Source organism: Cajanus cajan, chromosome 9 (genome assembly GCF_000230855.2).
Source record: "Cajanus cajan strain Asha chromosome 9, NIPB_CcT2T_4, whole genome shotgun sequence".
NCBI lineage: Eukaryota > Viridiplantae > Streptophyta > Magnoliopsida > Fabales > Fabaceae > Cajanus > Cajanus cajan.
In genome coordinates this window covers 26,110,525-26,128,810 of record NC_138525.1, presented here as the reverse complement: position 1 = coordinate 26,128,810, position 18,286 = coordinate 26,110,525, and the positions used below count along the sequence as shown (strand labels likewise).

General features: G+C 33.1%; 1 protein-coding gene across 1 annotated transcript; it reads right to left on the bottom strand.

Moving 5' to 3' along the window:
• Positions 1-1,303: 1,303 nt before the first annotated feature.
• On the bottom strand, positions 1,304-17,065 carry LOC109788832 (uncharacterized). The gene is made up of 14 exons (XM_020347662.3): positions 16,880-17,065; positions 15,934-16,049; positions 8,138-8,199; positions 7,606-7,693; positions 7,459-7,520; positions 6,982-7,078; positions 6,524-6,889; positions 4,953-5,864; positions 4,544-4,687; positions 4,083-4,181; positions 3,905-3,988; positions 2,932-3,058; positions 2,804-2,846; positions 1,304-2,005 (listed from the first exon to the last, which is right to left on the bottom strand). The coding sequence occupies exons 2-14, from the start codon at positions 16,030-16,032 to the stop codon at positions 1,870-1,872; spliced, it is 2,319 nt and encodes a 772-aa protein (XP_020203251.2). The 5' UTR covers positions 16,033-16,049; positions 16,880-17,065; the 3' UTR covers positions 1,304-1,869.
• Between the last annotated feature and the right edge of the window lie 1,221 nt (positions 17,066-18,286).

Sequence of the window (18,286 nt, the reverse complement as noted above, 5' to 3'; positions counted from 1 at the left end):
CTCAGTGTTACATTTCAATCATGGTCATGAATATCATATAGGGAGAGACTAGGAACGTATAGATTTTGCAGTGGCTGTCCCTTTCTCTAGAATCGAATTTCTTTATCAATTAGAAGCATGGTATTAAAGTAATCTAAAATTGTTATGCTTTGTCATATAGCTCAATTTGCGAGAACTGTAGACAATTTTATATTGGTTTTAACTGGCCAACAGTGATAGACATAATTGCAGTACCTTCACTATTGAAGACATTGTACAAGTAACACAATATTGACTAAAAAATTAAAATTACAACCTAAGGGAGACGAACAGAAAGAAAGCTTATATAGCTTGTCATTCAAAGATATTAGCAGCGAGGGTATATATGTTCTTAAAATATATTAATGTCATGGTAGATGCTCTATAATAAGAGGATAAAATGATTTCAAGAATAATTCTTGATAAAATTAATCTACTTAGTAGCATATTATATATATTAAATTTTAATAATTCAACTGTTAGATTAAAAATTATCAATATATAGATTAAATTTACAAATTTTTAAAAAATTAAAAAATTATTAAATATTTCGTTTCGTTAATCATAAAAACAGATAAATATTATTTTGTTATATAAGTTCATATTAACGTATAAAATATTTTTATAATTAATAAAATGAAGTATTAAATAGTTTTTAATTTTTTTTAAATATATAGACTTAATCTATTCATTAAATACTTTTAAGTTAATGGCTGAATTGTTGAAATTCAACATATTCAATGAGCTATTGAGTGGAGTAACTTTATAAAAAATTACTCTAGGAATTGTTTGATCTCTCCTCTATTTGTATATGAGAAAGAATCTACTTACTCCAAGAGTAAATTTTGGTAGTAACTCATATTCTATATCAAATTTTAAGAATTTAACTATTTAATTAAAAATTCTTAATACATAGATTAAGTTAGAATCTTTTATAAAAAAATTGAAATTATTTGATATTTTGTTTCCTTAATTCAAATTGATAGATAATCATAAAAATATTTTATATGTTGATTTAAATTTATATAATGAAATATAATATACTTTTCAATTTTTTGAAAAATTTGTAAATTTCATATATACATTAAAAACTTTTATTTTAACAATTGGATCATTGAAATTTGATGTAGAATATAAATTATTAGGAGTGTGTTTGGTTTTTAATTTGGAAAAGACAAAAGTACGTCCATTTGAAAGTTTCCTCTCACATACTTCTCCATTTAATTGTCTAAGAATGTGTACTATCAATAAAACAAAAACACACTAAATAAAGTAAGTTTACCAAAACTTACTTTTAAAATAAGTAAATCTCTCCTCATTATATATATCAAGTCCTACCAATTGTAAAAAAAAATAATAACAAAATAACAAAAATAAAAAATAACCAAGTTATATAGTTGAACCTTTTACTACCAGTAACAACATTCACCATTATATTTTGAAATCAAGTCAACATTACTATAAAGCCTAATACTCTGGCAACAATTAAAGCTAAAGATATCATTTCATTTCTCCATCCCTAAGTTCTACCCATGATGAGCAAGAAAATATCTTACTTGTATTGTTATGTAAAAGAAATGTAAAAATTTACATGTAATTCCAATAAATACAGGTAACAATCATGCAGGTTTGCTTTGTATGGTTAAATAAGTTGATTACAAGCATTGTGAGATTCACCTGTGCGTAAACTTTTCTGCATGTACTAGGGGAATATGTTCATACCATGTGTTTATATTTACATTGCAATTTACAAAGGTAACTAAACTAACTTTACTTGGTACAGTAATGACAGGATCATAGTGATTCTGGATCCAATTTTCGTGGTGGACATAGTAAGGAAAGTTATTTAAACTAGTCAAATGGGTTTCCACTTGTGTTGGAGAAGCAATGTGCAGTTTTGGGGTTCGTGTATGCCCTATTCGACTGTTGAATGGGGTCTAGAGATTCAAAAGCAGTCATACTGTTGAAGCTCTGAGTTCTTTGTGGTCTACAGAATATTAAAAAGCAGTTACAATTAGAATAGGATTCAGATTTTCAACTGAGAATATCATCTTATCATTAAGAAACCTTAAACAATAAACATATGCAGAAAGATACACACATAGTAGTATTTGGCAGCATAAATATAAGAATGACATGTGTTCATGAGAAAGGCGTGAAGTCTTCGGAAAATAACTCATGATTGTAAACATAAAACCATCCCTCAGAAAGAAAAAAAAAATTGTTTGGATAATTTTTTTAAAAGCACTTCTAAGAGAAAAAATAGGAAAGAAAAATGATATGAACATCTTTATAAGTTAAAATTTGTTTATGCATAAGTTAATTATGAGAAACTCTCTTATACAGTCCCTCTAAAAACTTATTTTTAAATTACGCATTAACTAATTTTAGTTTATAAAAAAATTATTTCATTTTTCTTTCTTATTTTTTTTTCAAGAAATATTTCTGGAGAAGTTTATCTAAATTTGCCCAAAATATACAAAATGATAATTTCTAACATTAGTATCCACTTTTTAATCACCAAGAACCAAGAGTAAGAATTCCCAACAAATTGCATTGGAGTGTATTTTATTTTTTACATCTATTCCAACTTAGGCTGGCTCAAACATAAGAGGGTCTAAGCCCTTGCTTTAGACCCAAAAAAGAAGTTATTTTTTTTATGTCTATTCTAGGCAATTTTCTAACAATAAGAAATAGCTCGTGTATTGTTTTAGATGAAGAGAATCTAGCTTGGTAACATGCTTCATAGCTTATAATCCAGTGACTATACAAGAATAGGATTTACCCTGTGGATTGCTCCTCTTTATTAATTTGATCAATGTACACACCTGAGAAGAGTGAACAAAAATAATCATGACAACAGAAAATAAAGAAAAAATCTTCAAAGGAAATGGAAGATAACTAGGACAATACCCATAGAAATTGGGGATCCATAACATGGGGACTGAGACACCAAAGACCCAACGCTTGAAGCATGAATTAATCCTGTTCTGGGTGATACAGTTGGCGGTACACCATGCAAAGATGCCATACAAGGAAGCTATACATAGAAAAATACAACCAGTCTTGAAGGTTAAAACAATTTATTGGCTTCATTCAAAAATGTAATTTAAAGAAAACAGCTTGATAACACTGAAGAAAGAGCATGTGATGAAGACTTATACTTCAAGATAAACAATACATGCCAATGAGGTTGTTTGGAGCAAATTTTATTCAAGAATTAAGTAAGGAAAACAAGAGGTTGAGAGCACAAGATCAGATAACGCATTTTCCTAAAAAATAAAAATAACATAATATAAAGTAGCATTAAAGTTCTATAATCTGAATTTAGTCATAAATTAGTACCAAAATCTAACACTTTTTCACAATGTGTTCATGTTTACTCAAAACAATCAATAGTATCAACAAGTTTTTGGCATACAGCGTAGAGTTGGTACTTGGTACAAGGTTCATGAATACAATTACAAGTTAAATCCTCTCAACATAAAACTTTTTATATCTCAGGCCAAAAAGTAAGCCCTTCTTATAGCGTTGCTACTTGTAAACAACTGTACTGATTGTAATGTATTGATGGATTGGATCCTGCATGCTCATTAACGTAGACCAATATAATGCAAGAGGGAAATAATACATTAAGATGGTATAGGGATTAACTCTACGCTGGACTTGATATACATTTACTTTTAGTTATGTGATTATTTCATCTCGATGGCTCTGAATTATATAAAACTTTTCTCATTTGCCAACTTGAGAGTTATTTCTTTCTTACTCTATGCTTTGAATTGCATCAGAAATTTCAGGCTTAATTGCAGGAACAAGCTAAAACTGTTTGCAATGGAACTGCATCAAAACTTACTACATTAAATCAGTTTTATTCTGTACATACCGATGAGGCGTGGATTAGACTTCTTCCATCAGTTAATTCAAAGGGGTTTGCTGTCATTGGTACAGAAGGAAGGGCTGAGGGAGGCTGTAAATGAAGCATCATATCAATTAATCAGAAATCCATATCTAAACCAACAAAAGAGACAAAGTTGGTAATGAATTGCATAGAATGGTACTACTTGATAATACTGCATGCCATATCCCATGCCTTGAGGTTGAACATTCATCCAACTTGCAAGTGGTGCAGGGCCAGATAAGAAGCTTGATGTAAAAAGGTCCTACAAAGAATATATTCATGCATCAAGGTTCTTTCGTCTTATAAAAAAAACAAAAACAAAAAAAATTGTGACAGATGGCTACTGACCTATATAGATAAACTTTTTCAGAGAAATTTATGGGTAGGAAAAAAATATGAAAGAAAAATGAAATAATCTTGTCTATAAGCTAAAACTAGTTTAAGTTTATTTTTAATATTTTAAAAAGTTATATGAGAGAGTTTCTACAAATTAACATATGCATAAGCTAATTTTAGCTTACGAAGAAGCATATTTCATTTTTTTTCTTCTCATTTTTTTCTCTTATAACTTTAAAAGTGTTTTTAGAAAAGTTTATTTATCCAAACAGGTCCTACATCTGTTACCTCTGGAAGTGCCTGTCTTCCACTTGACCCGGTTTCTACTTTACTGAGATGGGAGCCAACGTCAAGCATAATTTCTTGAGTAGGTTTTGAGGTAGTTTGAGAAGATAATTCAACAGCACATGAAGAGTCATTTTTAGTAGGAGCCTGGTTGTAATCAAATTAAAGAACAAGATGAGTAACAAAGTAAGTAGACAAGAAGAAATGAAATTAAGGCTCTCAAATACCAAGACAATGTTGGCATCTGCTTCTTCTAAACATTTCAATATATAACATTAGAAAATTTTATTGGTAATTTTACTTCCTGTTGTAGGATGATGCAATGGTATAAGCTAGATTTTTACCAAAGAAATTGACAGTAATGTTGAGACTTCAATGCTTTATGTCAAGAAAGCCATGAAGCATATCTCACCTGATTATTTGAAGCTACATGTTTGAGTGGTGAATTTGTTGGTTGTGTGGTTGAACTAAAACCTGCCGATACAGAAGGAAGATATTGCATGTTTAATGGTTTATGTGCATCTGAAGCTTCGGTATTTGGTTGTGTGGTTGAACTACAACCTGCCGATACAGAAGGAAAATATTGCATGTTTGATGATTTAAGTGCATGTAAAGCTTCAGTATTTGGTTGTGTGGTTGAACTACAACCTGCCGATACAGAAGGAAGATATTGCATGTTTGATGGTTTATGTGCATGTGAAGCTTCAGTATTTGGTTGTGTGGTTGAACTACAACCTGCCGATACAGAAGGAAGGTATTGCATGCTTGATGGTTTATGTGCATGTGAAACTTCAGTATGTGGAGGAACTTCATTAGAAGGTTGTGCTAACTCAGTGGCTGGGGTTGGTGGAAATGACCAAACACTAGTATTGTTGGGTGGTGCAGTTGTCTGCCCTGTTGAAGTAGTTGGTAAGTCCCAAATACTAGCATTTTCTACTGTTGTAGTTGCTGGATTTGGATCATTGTTATCACCACTTTGGACTTGTGACATGCCACCAGTCGCTGGAGTCACGGGGCCTGATAATTCAAAAAGTAAAAGGTCTATAGGATTTTTTGCAGGTGTTGCTGCTTCAGATGCTGCCTCTGTTGTAGGTTTCATGGTATTTGTATTTGGAGGTTTAGGATTATTGTTCTCTGTTGAAGTATCAAATACGGCCCAGTTACTTTCATTGGATTGTGTTGCATGTGGTGCTTCTTGTCCAACTCCAACAGCAGCATGAGAATCCTGAGACTCGGTACTCAAATCAATGATGCTTTCTGGATTATTAGCTTTTTGTTCGGATGGATTTTCCTCAACAGAACCCCCACCACCAGAATGTGTGACCTTTATAATTAAAATTTATCAAAGATTCAGTTCAAGTGGTAATCCATAACGTCATAAAACTTCAATGGAGAAATGCTAGCAAACTCTCTCTAGCAGTATCTGTACTCTCTCTAACACTCTCAGCTAATAATCTTTCAAGTATTGGTTGGAAATCACAAATTTTAAAGAATCCTACCACTAAATAAGGAGAGAGACATATTAACTATGACACGAGACTCATAAAATTTGTGATTTTTAATGTATTTCAGCCAATAATAAAAAGCTAAAAAGACTGTCTCTAACATTCTTCAACTGCAATGTGGTCTCCTAAAATATGGACTCTATGTATGACAAACAAAAATAATGTTCTTGATTATTCTGTTAAAATAAAATAAAATAAAATAAAAAATTTCAACATCATGCGAAAGTACATTGAGAAATCAAAATCATGAGAGGAATACATAGACAACACCAAATTATGCATGATAAACTAAGACACTTAGTAGAAGAATTAGTTTTTCTGATATTTCCTTCAGATAGCAACATTCCTTTGATGGCATATTTAATGCAAGCGCATCACAGGAAGCTCAAAAAAAAAAGAGGGTAGGGGTGAGGGGTCACATTGCTATGAAACCACATGCTTGAACACTTAAATGCATGATAAGAGGAGGTTCACCAACTTGTAGAGATGGAGCATTCTCTTTTAATATATCTCCCAAAGGACGTGGAATAGGGAGTGGGGTTATTTCCACACTCCTCTTACCATCAATTGAAATATTTTTTAGCTTTGATTCTATATTTGAAAGCCTGCGACTTCTACGCTCCTCATCTTTTAACCTGTCATCAACAACTTCAAATTTTATTGGACTTCTGGCTTGGCCACCATGCCTTGAATACTTTTGTGTATATTTAGGACTTCTGCTTTCATCATATAAATATCTGAAACTCGCGTCATCATTTCTTGGACCAGGACTTGAATTAAGACCTCTGAACTCAAGACGAAATGTACTACTCTTCTTACTTGCATAGGACTCCTCCTTCTCATTCTGAATACAAAAAGCACCAAAATGAACTCAGTTTCAATCATCTGTTGTTGTTAAAGTCATGATAATGATGTAGAAGAGTATATAAAATTTACCATTTTAATCTTAGGAAGACTGCTACTACAACTTTCACCACAAAATTTTCTTTCCACATAGACACGCTTAATGAAATCTCGAAGTCTGTGCATGTTACTGGAAGCAAAGATTTGGTTTAGAAGAGAAGCTACATGAACTATATTACTATAAGGTACATGTGGATAAATACTAAATAGCATAATTAAGCATTTATTCAATCTTATCAAATAAGAGTTTGTTCATGTATAATGGATGTGATTAGCTGGCCAATGGACTGAGAATACTCGTGGCAGGTTTGAAAATATATAAGGAGTGTTTGGAAGAGCTTATTTAGGCTTATGACTTTGCTAAAAGCTCTTTTCATCTTATTTTTATAAGCTGAGTCTGCTTATATGTAGGCTTAAAAGAAATTTTGAAAGTTTCTGTCAAAAATAAAGAGTTTTTTTTTACAGAGTACACTTCTAATCTGTATCCAAACAACAGCAATGGAAAATTACCTTGAATCAGGGTAAGAATGACGCAAAGGATCCCATTCTTTAAAATAAATCTGCTTTGCTCTCTGTGCATGGACTAATGTTAGATGTTGGTCACCAAATTACTAGTAGCTTGAAATTTGAGCCAAAAAGTAGCATGATCATGCATACCTCATTGCCACCTGATTGAAGGGCTGTGACTTCTTCTGGAGTAAATTTAGCCATTGACACGGATTTTACTCTATGCGTAAACTCTCGACTGTAGTTGATACAACATAGTAAGTACACACAAATAACTATGAACAATGATCAGAAAATCAATCTTCAGTGCACAATTAAATGAAGTGAAAATAGGATAGAGTGCACAAGGAAAGTAATACGAGTACATGGTCATTTTGGTCTCTTAATTCAAAATACGCTTTTATATTAATCTTTAAAACTAAAAAAAAAATATCAAATAAGCTATTCAAAATATATATTAACAATCAAATTCATCCAAAATTCAAAAAATGTGTGAACAAAGTGATAATAATAAGTAGTTGAGTTTATGAAATTATTTGATATTTTCTTAGTTATTTGGGCTACTTTGACAACGCTCACCACTTTCAGAACCAAAATGACTATCTACTCAAATAAATATATATGAATCCATCAGAGGCCTTAATCTGTGAGAAACAAACACGCAAAATGATTTAATACTTACTGTATCCCACTGCAATTTGTGCAGACAAATGTCGAGAAAGTTGTACACACATATTGTGGTCCCTGATTCATAAGAGTAGTCAATGTTATATGTTAGATATATTGAGATATGAAAATGTTTCATGCTCATATATGTTATAAACACATGGAAAGTTAGAGGTGTAATTTAGCAAGCACCACAATTTAACACAAATTCTACACTTGAAATGGAAAATTTACTAATTATAAGTGTAGAAAAACTAAGAGAGACGAGTAACACTAAAATTGTGGGTGATCGTAGCAACTCACTGTGATTTTTATTGAATAAGAGATGGCCTTTAAATAGCCATTGTACAACGTACTGAATTAACAAGAAGATAATAAAATATCTTATCAAATCAAAACTTACCAAAAAACTATCTTATCTAATCTGAAACCAAATAACTCAAAATCAAATAATTCCAGATAACTAAATCGGATATCCCGGATATCTTGGATATCTCGAATATCTCGGATATCTCGGATATCTCTAGAAATTTAAGATTATCCAACAAAACTCCCCCATAATCTTAAATTTCTCCTTCTTCTTTCATTTCGATGCTTCTTCCACCAGAGCGCGATACTCCTCTGTGTACCATGGCCCCGCGAGCCATGCAACGTCCAGCACCCCCTGCGTCGAGGTGGCCGATGCCTCTTTTGGGACACAAAAATACCCGTTGCTCTTTGGTCCACCTTTAAACCCAGAAAGTACTTCATGATGTCCAAATCGGTCATCACAAACTCCCTCTTCACTTCTTTAAACTCCTCAACTAGCTCAGCTTTACTTCCCATCTCACTCTTCTCAATTGATCCGATCTCCTCATCCGTTGCTTTCTTCCATCTTTCATCAAGTACCACCTCTTCAGATTTTATGTCTTCTGTTCTTGTCAATAGACATACTACATGTAACTCGTTAGTGGAGTTGTAGATGTCTTGCTCCTTTGCTTTGTACTCGGACGAGCTCGGAAAACTTGTTCTTGAATACCCAACACCACGTAGTCCATGCACCAACTCCTTCTTTGATAGCTCGGTCAAACCTCCAATGTTTAAATGCCCAAAACGAGAATGCCTCATCATTGCTTCATCCTTCACGTCTAGCTTTAAGCACTTATTTTGAATGATGTTCATCTCCAGTTTATACATCCGATTCTTTTTCATCTCCACTCGGGCTATTAAACGATCATGCTTGTCCTTCAAATAAAGCACTCGATCCTTCATCAGAACCGAGTTTCCTTTCTCCATCATCTGCCCCATGCTTAAGATGTTATTCTTAAGCTCGGGAACGTAGTAGACATTCCTTATTTCTCCAACTCGTCCATCCTTCTGCATAAACTTGATGGTTCCACGCCCTTTTACCGCCACCTTGGAATCATCCCCAAATGACACGAATCCAGCCTTTTCCTTGATGAGTTCGTTGAAGAAACTTTCTTCTCCACACATATGATTGCTCGCTCCAGTGTCCAAATACCAGACCGAGTTGTTTAGGCAACTTGAATCAAGCTCGGCTTCTGACTTCTCATATGAGCTTGGAGGCTCAATTGTTGATCTCTCGACGCAACTCAAGTTTAGCTGGACCTCGGAGGCAGAACTCGGACGTAGCTTGGTCTCCGAGCTCTACGTCATCATCAAAATTCCTGCTTCCTCGTCCTCTTCTTCTGTGAGAAGATTCTTCCCTTTTTCTTCACTTCGGCTTTTAGCTCGGCAATACTTTGCTATGTGACCGTATTTGCCACAGTTGTAGCAATTTGCCGATCTGCATTCCTTTGCGTAGTGGCCGAGTTTGCCACACTTATAACATTCCACCTCGGACCTCGGCTGACTTCCTTGGCTACGATCACCTCGTCCTTGTCCACCTCCATGGTCACCTCGTCCTCGACCTCGTCCTTGATCACCTCCATGATCACCTCGTCCTTTGCCTCGTCCTCCATGATCACCTCGTCCTTGTCCTCCTGATCTTCGGCCCTGAGTGTTCCGAGTTTCATTCAAATCAAGTTGCGCCTGTAATGCTTGATCAAGAGTATTCTTCATCTTCCTCCTCCTTTGTTCGTGGGCTTCGAGTGACCCAGCGAGCTCTTCCACTGAGAGAACTGACAAGTCCTTTGACTCCTCAATTACGCATGCAATACTCTCGAAATCATCTGTTAATGATCTCAAGATTTTCTCCACAATTCTACTTGCTGGCATTGGCTCCCCATTCCTTCCTAGTTGGTTAGCCACCTTCTCCACCCGAGTTATGTACTCGGATACTTGTTCCTTATCCTCCATCTTCAAACTCTCAAACTCTCCTCGGAGAGTTTGAAGTCGGATCTGTCTGACACGGTGGTTACCTCTGTGCGCAACTTCTAAGATCTTCCATGCTTCCTTTGAAGATGCAGCGTTTGCAATCTTCTCGAAACCTGACTCATCCACGGCATTGTACAAAAAATACAAAGCCGATTTGTCCTTCACTCGTGTCTTTTCCAATGTGGCAATCTGAGCCACAGATTGGTCTTCGTCCTCCTCGGGTTCTTGGAACCCCTTCTCCACTATGTCCCATAGACTTTGGGAACCCAACAGGGTCTTCATTTGTAAACACCAATTATCATAATTGGTTTTCTTTGACAGTTGTGGTACGGTCATTCCATTCACAACCTTTGCCATTACTCTCTCTTTCTTCTTTCTTCCCCCTTCACAGGCGCACACTGTTTTCCTCTCACACTCGGCACTCAGAGCATATAGCTCTGATACCAATTTGTAGAAAAACTAAGAGAGACGAGTAACACTAAAATTGTGGGTGATCGTAGCAACTCACTGTGATTTTTATTGAATAAGAGATGGCCTTTAAATAGCCATTGTACAACGTACTGAATTAACAAGAAGATAATAAAATATCTTATCAAATCAAAACTTACCAAAAAACTATCTTATCTAATCTGATACCAAATAACTCAAAATCAAATAATTCCAGATAACTAAATCGGATATCCCGGATATCTTGGATATCTCGAATATCTCGGATATCTCGGATATCTCTAGAAATTTAAGATTATCCAACAATAAGCGCATAAATCATTTAGAGATGCTTCGATTCACGTCAATTTGGGTTGGATGTAGATCACTGGAAGCAATAATTAGTTGTTTTTGCATCAATTTTAATTTGATTCTTGGTTAAAAGTGAATCATGGATGTGGAACCAAACATGTACTTAAAGAACTGGTTTATTGTGAGAGTTTGAGAGATCTTATTGACCATAGAATAATGTATAATGGTTGGATTAAAAACACAAATTAAAAATTAAAAAATTAAAAAACAGAAAAAGAAAATTACAAACTGTTAGGATCCCATTGTGGATTGGAAGTAAGGGATTCTAGCGTGGGATTTATAAAGCTTTTGGCTCTCTAACTACATGAACTAGCTTTTGTGTGTGATTCTCCTGAAGTTCTTATCAATTGGTATTAGAGTCCTCCATCATGTTTCCTACCAGAGACGACGGATCCAGAAATCCATGAAAGGAGGTCGGAAGGAAATAAAGTTTAATAATAAATATTAAATAAAAATTAAATTACAAAGTATAAAAAATAAAAGTTATTAGAGAAAAGTACAAAAGGTGCTTTCCTAATTTTATATAAACATGCAACATATAATATTTAGAGTTAATCACCTATATACTGGCAGTGTAAAATTTTTTACACCGACAATCAATTATATCTTTTAATTATGTCATGTCACTATAATATGTTTATAGTGAGATGACACAATTAAAAGATATAATTGGTTGTCAGTATAAAAAAACTTTATATTGACAGTGTATAGTGAGAATTTTTTACTCAAATAATATATTTTTAAAAAAAATTTACCCAAATAGCAACTTTGCAAATTTATTTTCCCAATTAGCATCATTTACTGTTCACTTTTTTTTTTATTTTTTTCGCGCGTTTGGAACAGCCTGTTCTGCAACCAGAACGGGTCGTTCTGCTTGAACATGCGTTAATTTTGCATCTGAAATAGCCCGTTCAAAAGTCAGAACGGGCCGTTCTAACACCCAGAACGAGCCGTTCTAAAACCAGAACGGGCCGTTCTAAACTAGGTTTTTAGGCCTTTTTAGAAGTTTAGAACGGGCCGTTCTGGCTTTGGAAGGCCCGTTCTGGGAAAGAGGGGAATATTATATTCAAAAGGTTATTTTGGACCTTTAAACCATGCATTGATGATTTTGCCTTCTGCAAACCAATTGTTAAGTTGACGGAACCTTTTTATACGGCAAATACAAAGGTACATTATTGGTCGTAGTTGCGCAAGATGGTCGCAACAACATAATTTCTATTGCATTTGCTGTTGTTGAAGGTGAAACTAGCGATGCATGGTTTTTTTTTTTCTTAAGAACTTAAGGCGGTATGTAACACCGCAAGACGATTTGTGCCTAATTTCTGATCTTCATGAGTGATGGAGGCCCATGGGCCAAAGGCCCAACTACTAGGGCTATGGCCAAGAGGATGCATGAAGAATGGGCCAATGTTCAAGAGAAGCCCATAGTCATCTTTAGTTGGGCTTTTAACTCAAGCCCAAGTAGAATAGGTTGTAGTATAGGTTTGAGCCTTTGGGCTTGTATTGTATTTTTGGGCCTTGTATTTTGGCCACCTAGATTAAGAATTTCATTTCATTGCCATGTGAATTTAGGGTTAATTTAGGTTAGCATGTGCATTTCAATTTGCATGTAATTAGTATTCCATTTAGTAGGCATTTCGGCCATGTGCACACATGCACATAGTGTGACCGAAATGATTCCTAAATGAATACCAAATTACATGTAGATGTGAGGCGCACATGGTGGTGACCGGATTTGGCACCAAAATTTGAATTTAAACATTCAAATTTTGGCGCCTAAGGTTAGTTAAACCATGGTATGGTTTAACTTAACCTTGGGTCAAGCCAAACTTGCTCACTACACTTTCTTCCCTATAAATTCACCTTGGCCGGATTTGTAGTCACTTTTGGAAATATATGAGAATTCATTCTTGTAAATTCTCTCCCACCGAAAGTCACCTCTATGATCCTTTCTCCTTCTCTACTTGAGCTTCTCTCTTTGTAGAGCTAGGTTGGCTTTGCTTCTAATAGGAATTGGAAGCTCACTCTCGGCTACACTTGCTTCTCTTCATTGTTTTCTACTCCTTGCATCAACCACAAGGAACCGAGGAGAAGTTTTTGAAGCATCCATGGAGCTTTCTCACTTGAAGGTTCCATCAATGAGGCTATTCGAAGTGCATATTCAAGAAATGGAAGTGGTTAGACAGAAAATAATTTTTTTCATGTTTATTGTATTCGACACACTGCACAAAACTTCATGCGACGATTCAAAAATGCAGCACTGGAGAAGGATGTCGTCAACATGGGTAATTTTATCATTAATTTTTTTAAAAAAACATTTAATAATTAGTTTTTATTATTTAATTATTTTTTTTCAGCCTATGGGATGACTGAACCTAGATTCTTTTACTATTACAACATAATAAGAGATACTAATGCTGAAGCAGCCCAATGGTTAGACAACATTCCTAGGAAAAAAAGGACACTAGCATGGGACAATGGATGACGTTGGAGACACATGACAACAAACCTAGTTGAGTCTATTAATTCTGTATTGAAGAAAACACGAAATCTGCCAATTTGTTCCATGATAATGGCCACATACACTCGTTGCAACAATTTTTTCGTTCAAAGAGGCAGGCTAGATGAAATATGGTGTGATTGTGGCAAGTTCCAAAAAGTTCATATCCCTTGCTCGCTTCATGCTTACATGCACATCACAACTATCAAACCTACATGTCTCCCATATATACCTTACAACAAGTTGAAAAGGTATACGAAGGATTAGAACAGAGATGGATATTAGAGAACAACAAAATCGTGTAAAAATTTATTCCTATTGTCACACCTCTAGTCACACTAGGAAGACATGTTCAAATATTGGTCATGGATTTAGTTCCCGTCACCATTGATTTTATTGTTGTAATGAGTTTTAATAACTTTATTTAGTTATATTTATAATGTTAATATTCAATAAATTTAATTACTTGATGTTACTCTTTCAGACTACGTTGTGTTTGTGTTGAAAGGGTAAATTGTGTTCGCTGCAATGCTAAGTTTGAAGCTAGATTTAAAGGAAACACCTTTGAAGTATGAAACTATAGTGTCTTAAACTTAAAAACACGAGATGATAATAATGGGACCTTGTCTTAATAGATTCGAAACTTGTATGAGTCAAACTGTGACTAATAATGAAAAATATGGATAACCTGCACATTACACTACGAAAACATGTCCAAATATGTATAATTATAATAGTTTATAAACTAAACATTAAAATTCATATTACATTAAAAAAAATAAAAATAGAAAAGCATAGTCGTTCCAAAAGCTGAACAGCCCGTTCCAAACTACAAAAAAGGGCTAAAATCCCTAGTTTAAAACGGGTCATTCCAACATTTAGGTTATGTGAAAAACTCAACTCTAGCACGGCCCGTTTTGGTTTAAGAACGAGCCGTTCCAGATGCAAAAATAACACTACGAGGCTGCATGCAGAACGGGTCGTTCTGGTTGCAGAACGGGCCGTTCCAAATGCAAAATTCTTAGATAACCTACACCTACAACGAAAAAAATTTTAAAAATACATAAAAAGTAAATAGTGCTAGTTGGGAAAATAAATTTGCACAGTTGCTATTTGGGTAAATATTTTTTAAAAATATATTATTTGAGTAAAAAACTTGTATAGGTGATTAACTCTTATATTTATAGTATAATATAATATAAATAAAATATAAAATAATTTTATATATGTATATGTTGATTTTTTTCGGGAAGAGAGGGGGGTTAGGGCCCTTGCTTGCCCCGTAGATCTGTCTCTGTTTCTCACATTGCAGTATTCACCCAGGACTTAGTTAAAGGGATGGTGGGATGTTAGGATCTCATTGCAAGGTATGGGACTTGAATCCCACATTAGAAGTATAAAATTCTAGTGTGAGTTTTATTAGGCCTTTAGATCTCCAATTACATGAGTTAGCTTTTGTGGTCGGTTCTCTCAAAGTTCATGTCACAAACACATGGAAATTAAATGAATCAAATCAAATTAGGGACCATTTTCTTCTTCTTTTTCCCTTCTCTCCTATATTAAAATACTTTTCACCCCCCTTAATTAAAGGAACTATTAGTTCTATTTGGTGAGGTATTCACCCCTAACCTTTTCTAGTATATTTTTCATTTTGTATGTTACTCTTTTTGTTCTACTTGATTTTCCCGTGTGAACTTCTTGCAATCATCCTTACTAGATAGACATTCAACAATCATCAAAGTAACAACAATGAAATAGCAGCAAATAAAACATCTTTGCATAAACAATGTTAGCAAATCGAGAAAGTTACAGACATATTTCTCTAATGTCCTTCTTGTTTTTCCTCTAATGTCTTTACCGATGTATCTCTAGTAATTTGTTCTTTTACATGTTCAAATCACTTTAACCGATGTTTTGTCATCTTTTTCTCCACAAGTGTCATATGAATATCTCCTAGTATACCATCATTATGTATATATTTAGGAACTAGTTTGTGTTCAAAAGAAAAACTAGAAAATAAAACAAAATAGCCTTCCCTTGCATATGTTACTCCTCAAAATTAAAAATTGCATTTCAATATGATGGTTAGCTAGTTTTCAGAAGTATTACATTAAATTTTGCTTTTATGTTAAAAAAAATGGCCATAGAGAACACGTATGAGTCCAAGTGCTAGATATTGCAAAAGAATAATTTTATACCAAAAGATTGCAGTTGATGCATCTTCGATTGTCAGGAAGTTTTAAAAGACCCCGAATTACTCTTTCAATCCTTTCTTCTTCTGTCTTCCGATTTCCCATTTTCAATTGCTTGGAACCTTAACCACAATGAACATCAATGGAGTAAGTAAAATTATCATATAACAGCTAGTGAGAAGCATGTTATATAAACAATTCACCTCAGTTTTACCTCCTTTTGTACTTGTAGTAAGTAAGGTTTGATGTAGAAATTTTTTAAGCAATTCTATTCAATAGAATTATAAATGATTAAACATAAAATTTCTAATAATATTATCTGACACAATTAGATGTCACTTGATTTAAACAATTTGAATATGATGACAAATACTTGAAATTTAAGCTAGGGAACTCTTTGAATAATGTAACAACAGATAATAATGTGTCAAAATATCATTATGTGTTATTGTTTTTTTTTCTTCCCATCACAGGTTTTCTCTAGTTTATTGAATTAAAGACTAATCTCGTTTATAATATTCATCCAATGGATTTTTACACACAACAAAGATTGAATATAGATTTTTTCTCACATAAATTGTCTCCATAATGTGTAAATTTAGAGAGTCTAACTATTATGTTAAATCATTGAATTTTCAGTGTTTAATGTTTACATTATCTGTAAGTACAAATTATTTGTGAGCTATAGCATCACAAATTGTGTCTATTAGACGTAAAAAATAATCAGCTTTTGCATGTGCCACAACCTCCAAATAAATTTCATCATTTAATGACAACAGAATATTAAAAACTTTCATCTAATGCCCTAGCTATCAAAATATTTTAACACTCTCTAGGCCAAGGACCTTATCTCATTATTATATTATTCAATTTGTAAACCATCTTAAGAAAATATGTGTCACGTTGTCTTGCATGGCAAAATATAAAAGAGAAGAACTGTTAGAAAATGAACCTGCTTTCTCCTATGCGATACTGAGAAGAACAGCAAAGCTTGAAGGCAATGAAAATTGATAGCAATGCAAGAATCTCAGATTTAGAAATTAGGGACAAAGATGTGCATGAGAAAATTTAGTTGTTTAAGCCAACGAGGAAAAATTGCCGATAATAATGGTAACAACATCTTTTCTTTACTTCTTTTGGCCATTGAACGTGATTCTTTTTTATAATTTATTTTTTTATATTTTATTCTATTTAGGCAGAAAAAAGGCATGGTCAATTTTGCAAAATCTTGACCATTTATTCTTCTCAAAACTTAATGGAAGTTATAGATAAAATTGTAATACATCATGTCTTAAATTGGTCATCTTTCTAATTAGCATTGTTCTTTAATTTGGATAATATATAATATCCGAATTCTCTACTCAACTTTTACATAATTTAATTCGTAAGAATTACAATGAACACTACATGATTCTAACTTAGAAGCATGAACATGTTATTTCAATCTCTCTTCATTAAATTAGTGCTAATTAAACTCATTTAGTTTGTATCTAACTTACACATAATTGAAACATAAACATATTTTTAGTCCATGTAAAATGTGTTTATTGGTTTTATAAATTTTGTTTTCATTCCTAGAAATATTAAAAATTATTCTTTTGATATCTAGTATTATATAACACTCACTTTATAACCGTGTTAATTAGCATAAGATACTCCGAATTTTCTTTAAAATTATTAAAATAAATATTATTTATCTATTGATTTTAAAATGAACTTTAGAGACAAAAATAAATAAATTTTGAAAGGAAAAAAATTAAAAACATATATTTTAATAATTACTAAAATCTAAATTCAGTTATTTTATAAGAATCAGAAACAATGATTTCAAATCTTAAAAAAGAAAAAAAAAATTGTAATCAAAATTTAATAAGCTTACAAAGATTAAAAATATAACTAAATCTAAATATTTATAATTTCGTCAATCCGTAACACCTCCAACAGGAGTAACGGATCAAAACATCAACTCTATTAAAGACGTACGGCATATTTTTTTTTATAATTATTAAAATATCTAACTTGTAACAAATAATGGCTTACACAAAAATAATATGCCGATTTTACATAAAATTAAAACTAACTTTTATTTCAAATTATAAAAACAATTAAGGAAATGTAATAAAGTTTTTTATAACTGAAAATCTTTATCTAAAATGGTAAAAATAAAATAAAATTCTGATATTCATAGACCAACAACTATTTAAAAATTTACATAATATTTGATAGGAGGGGAGGACAAGGGAAGAGTTTTAAAAAAAAAAATTGGTTCAATTTGAAAGGAAGAGAAGTGAAACTCCCTTCATATAATTTTAGCTCCCTCTTTTAGTATTGGAGAAATTTGAAGGCGAGATAAGAGATT

Coding starts and splice junctions, on each gene's coding strand:
- LOC109788832 (XM_020347662.3), bottom strand. CDS start 16,032: ATGGGAAATCGGAAGACAGAAGAAGAAAGGATTGAAAGAGTAATTCGG. Junction 7,079..7,458: donor CATTCTTACCCTGATTCAAG/GTAATTTTCCAT, acceptor CTTTGCTTCCAG/TAACATGCACAGACTTCGAG. Junction 2,006..2,803: donor AAAGAGGAGCAATCCACAGG/GTAAATCCTATT, acceptor AATATTCTGTAG/ACCACAAAGAACTCAGAGCT.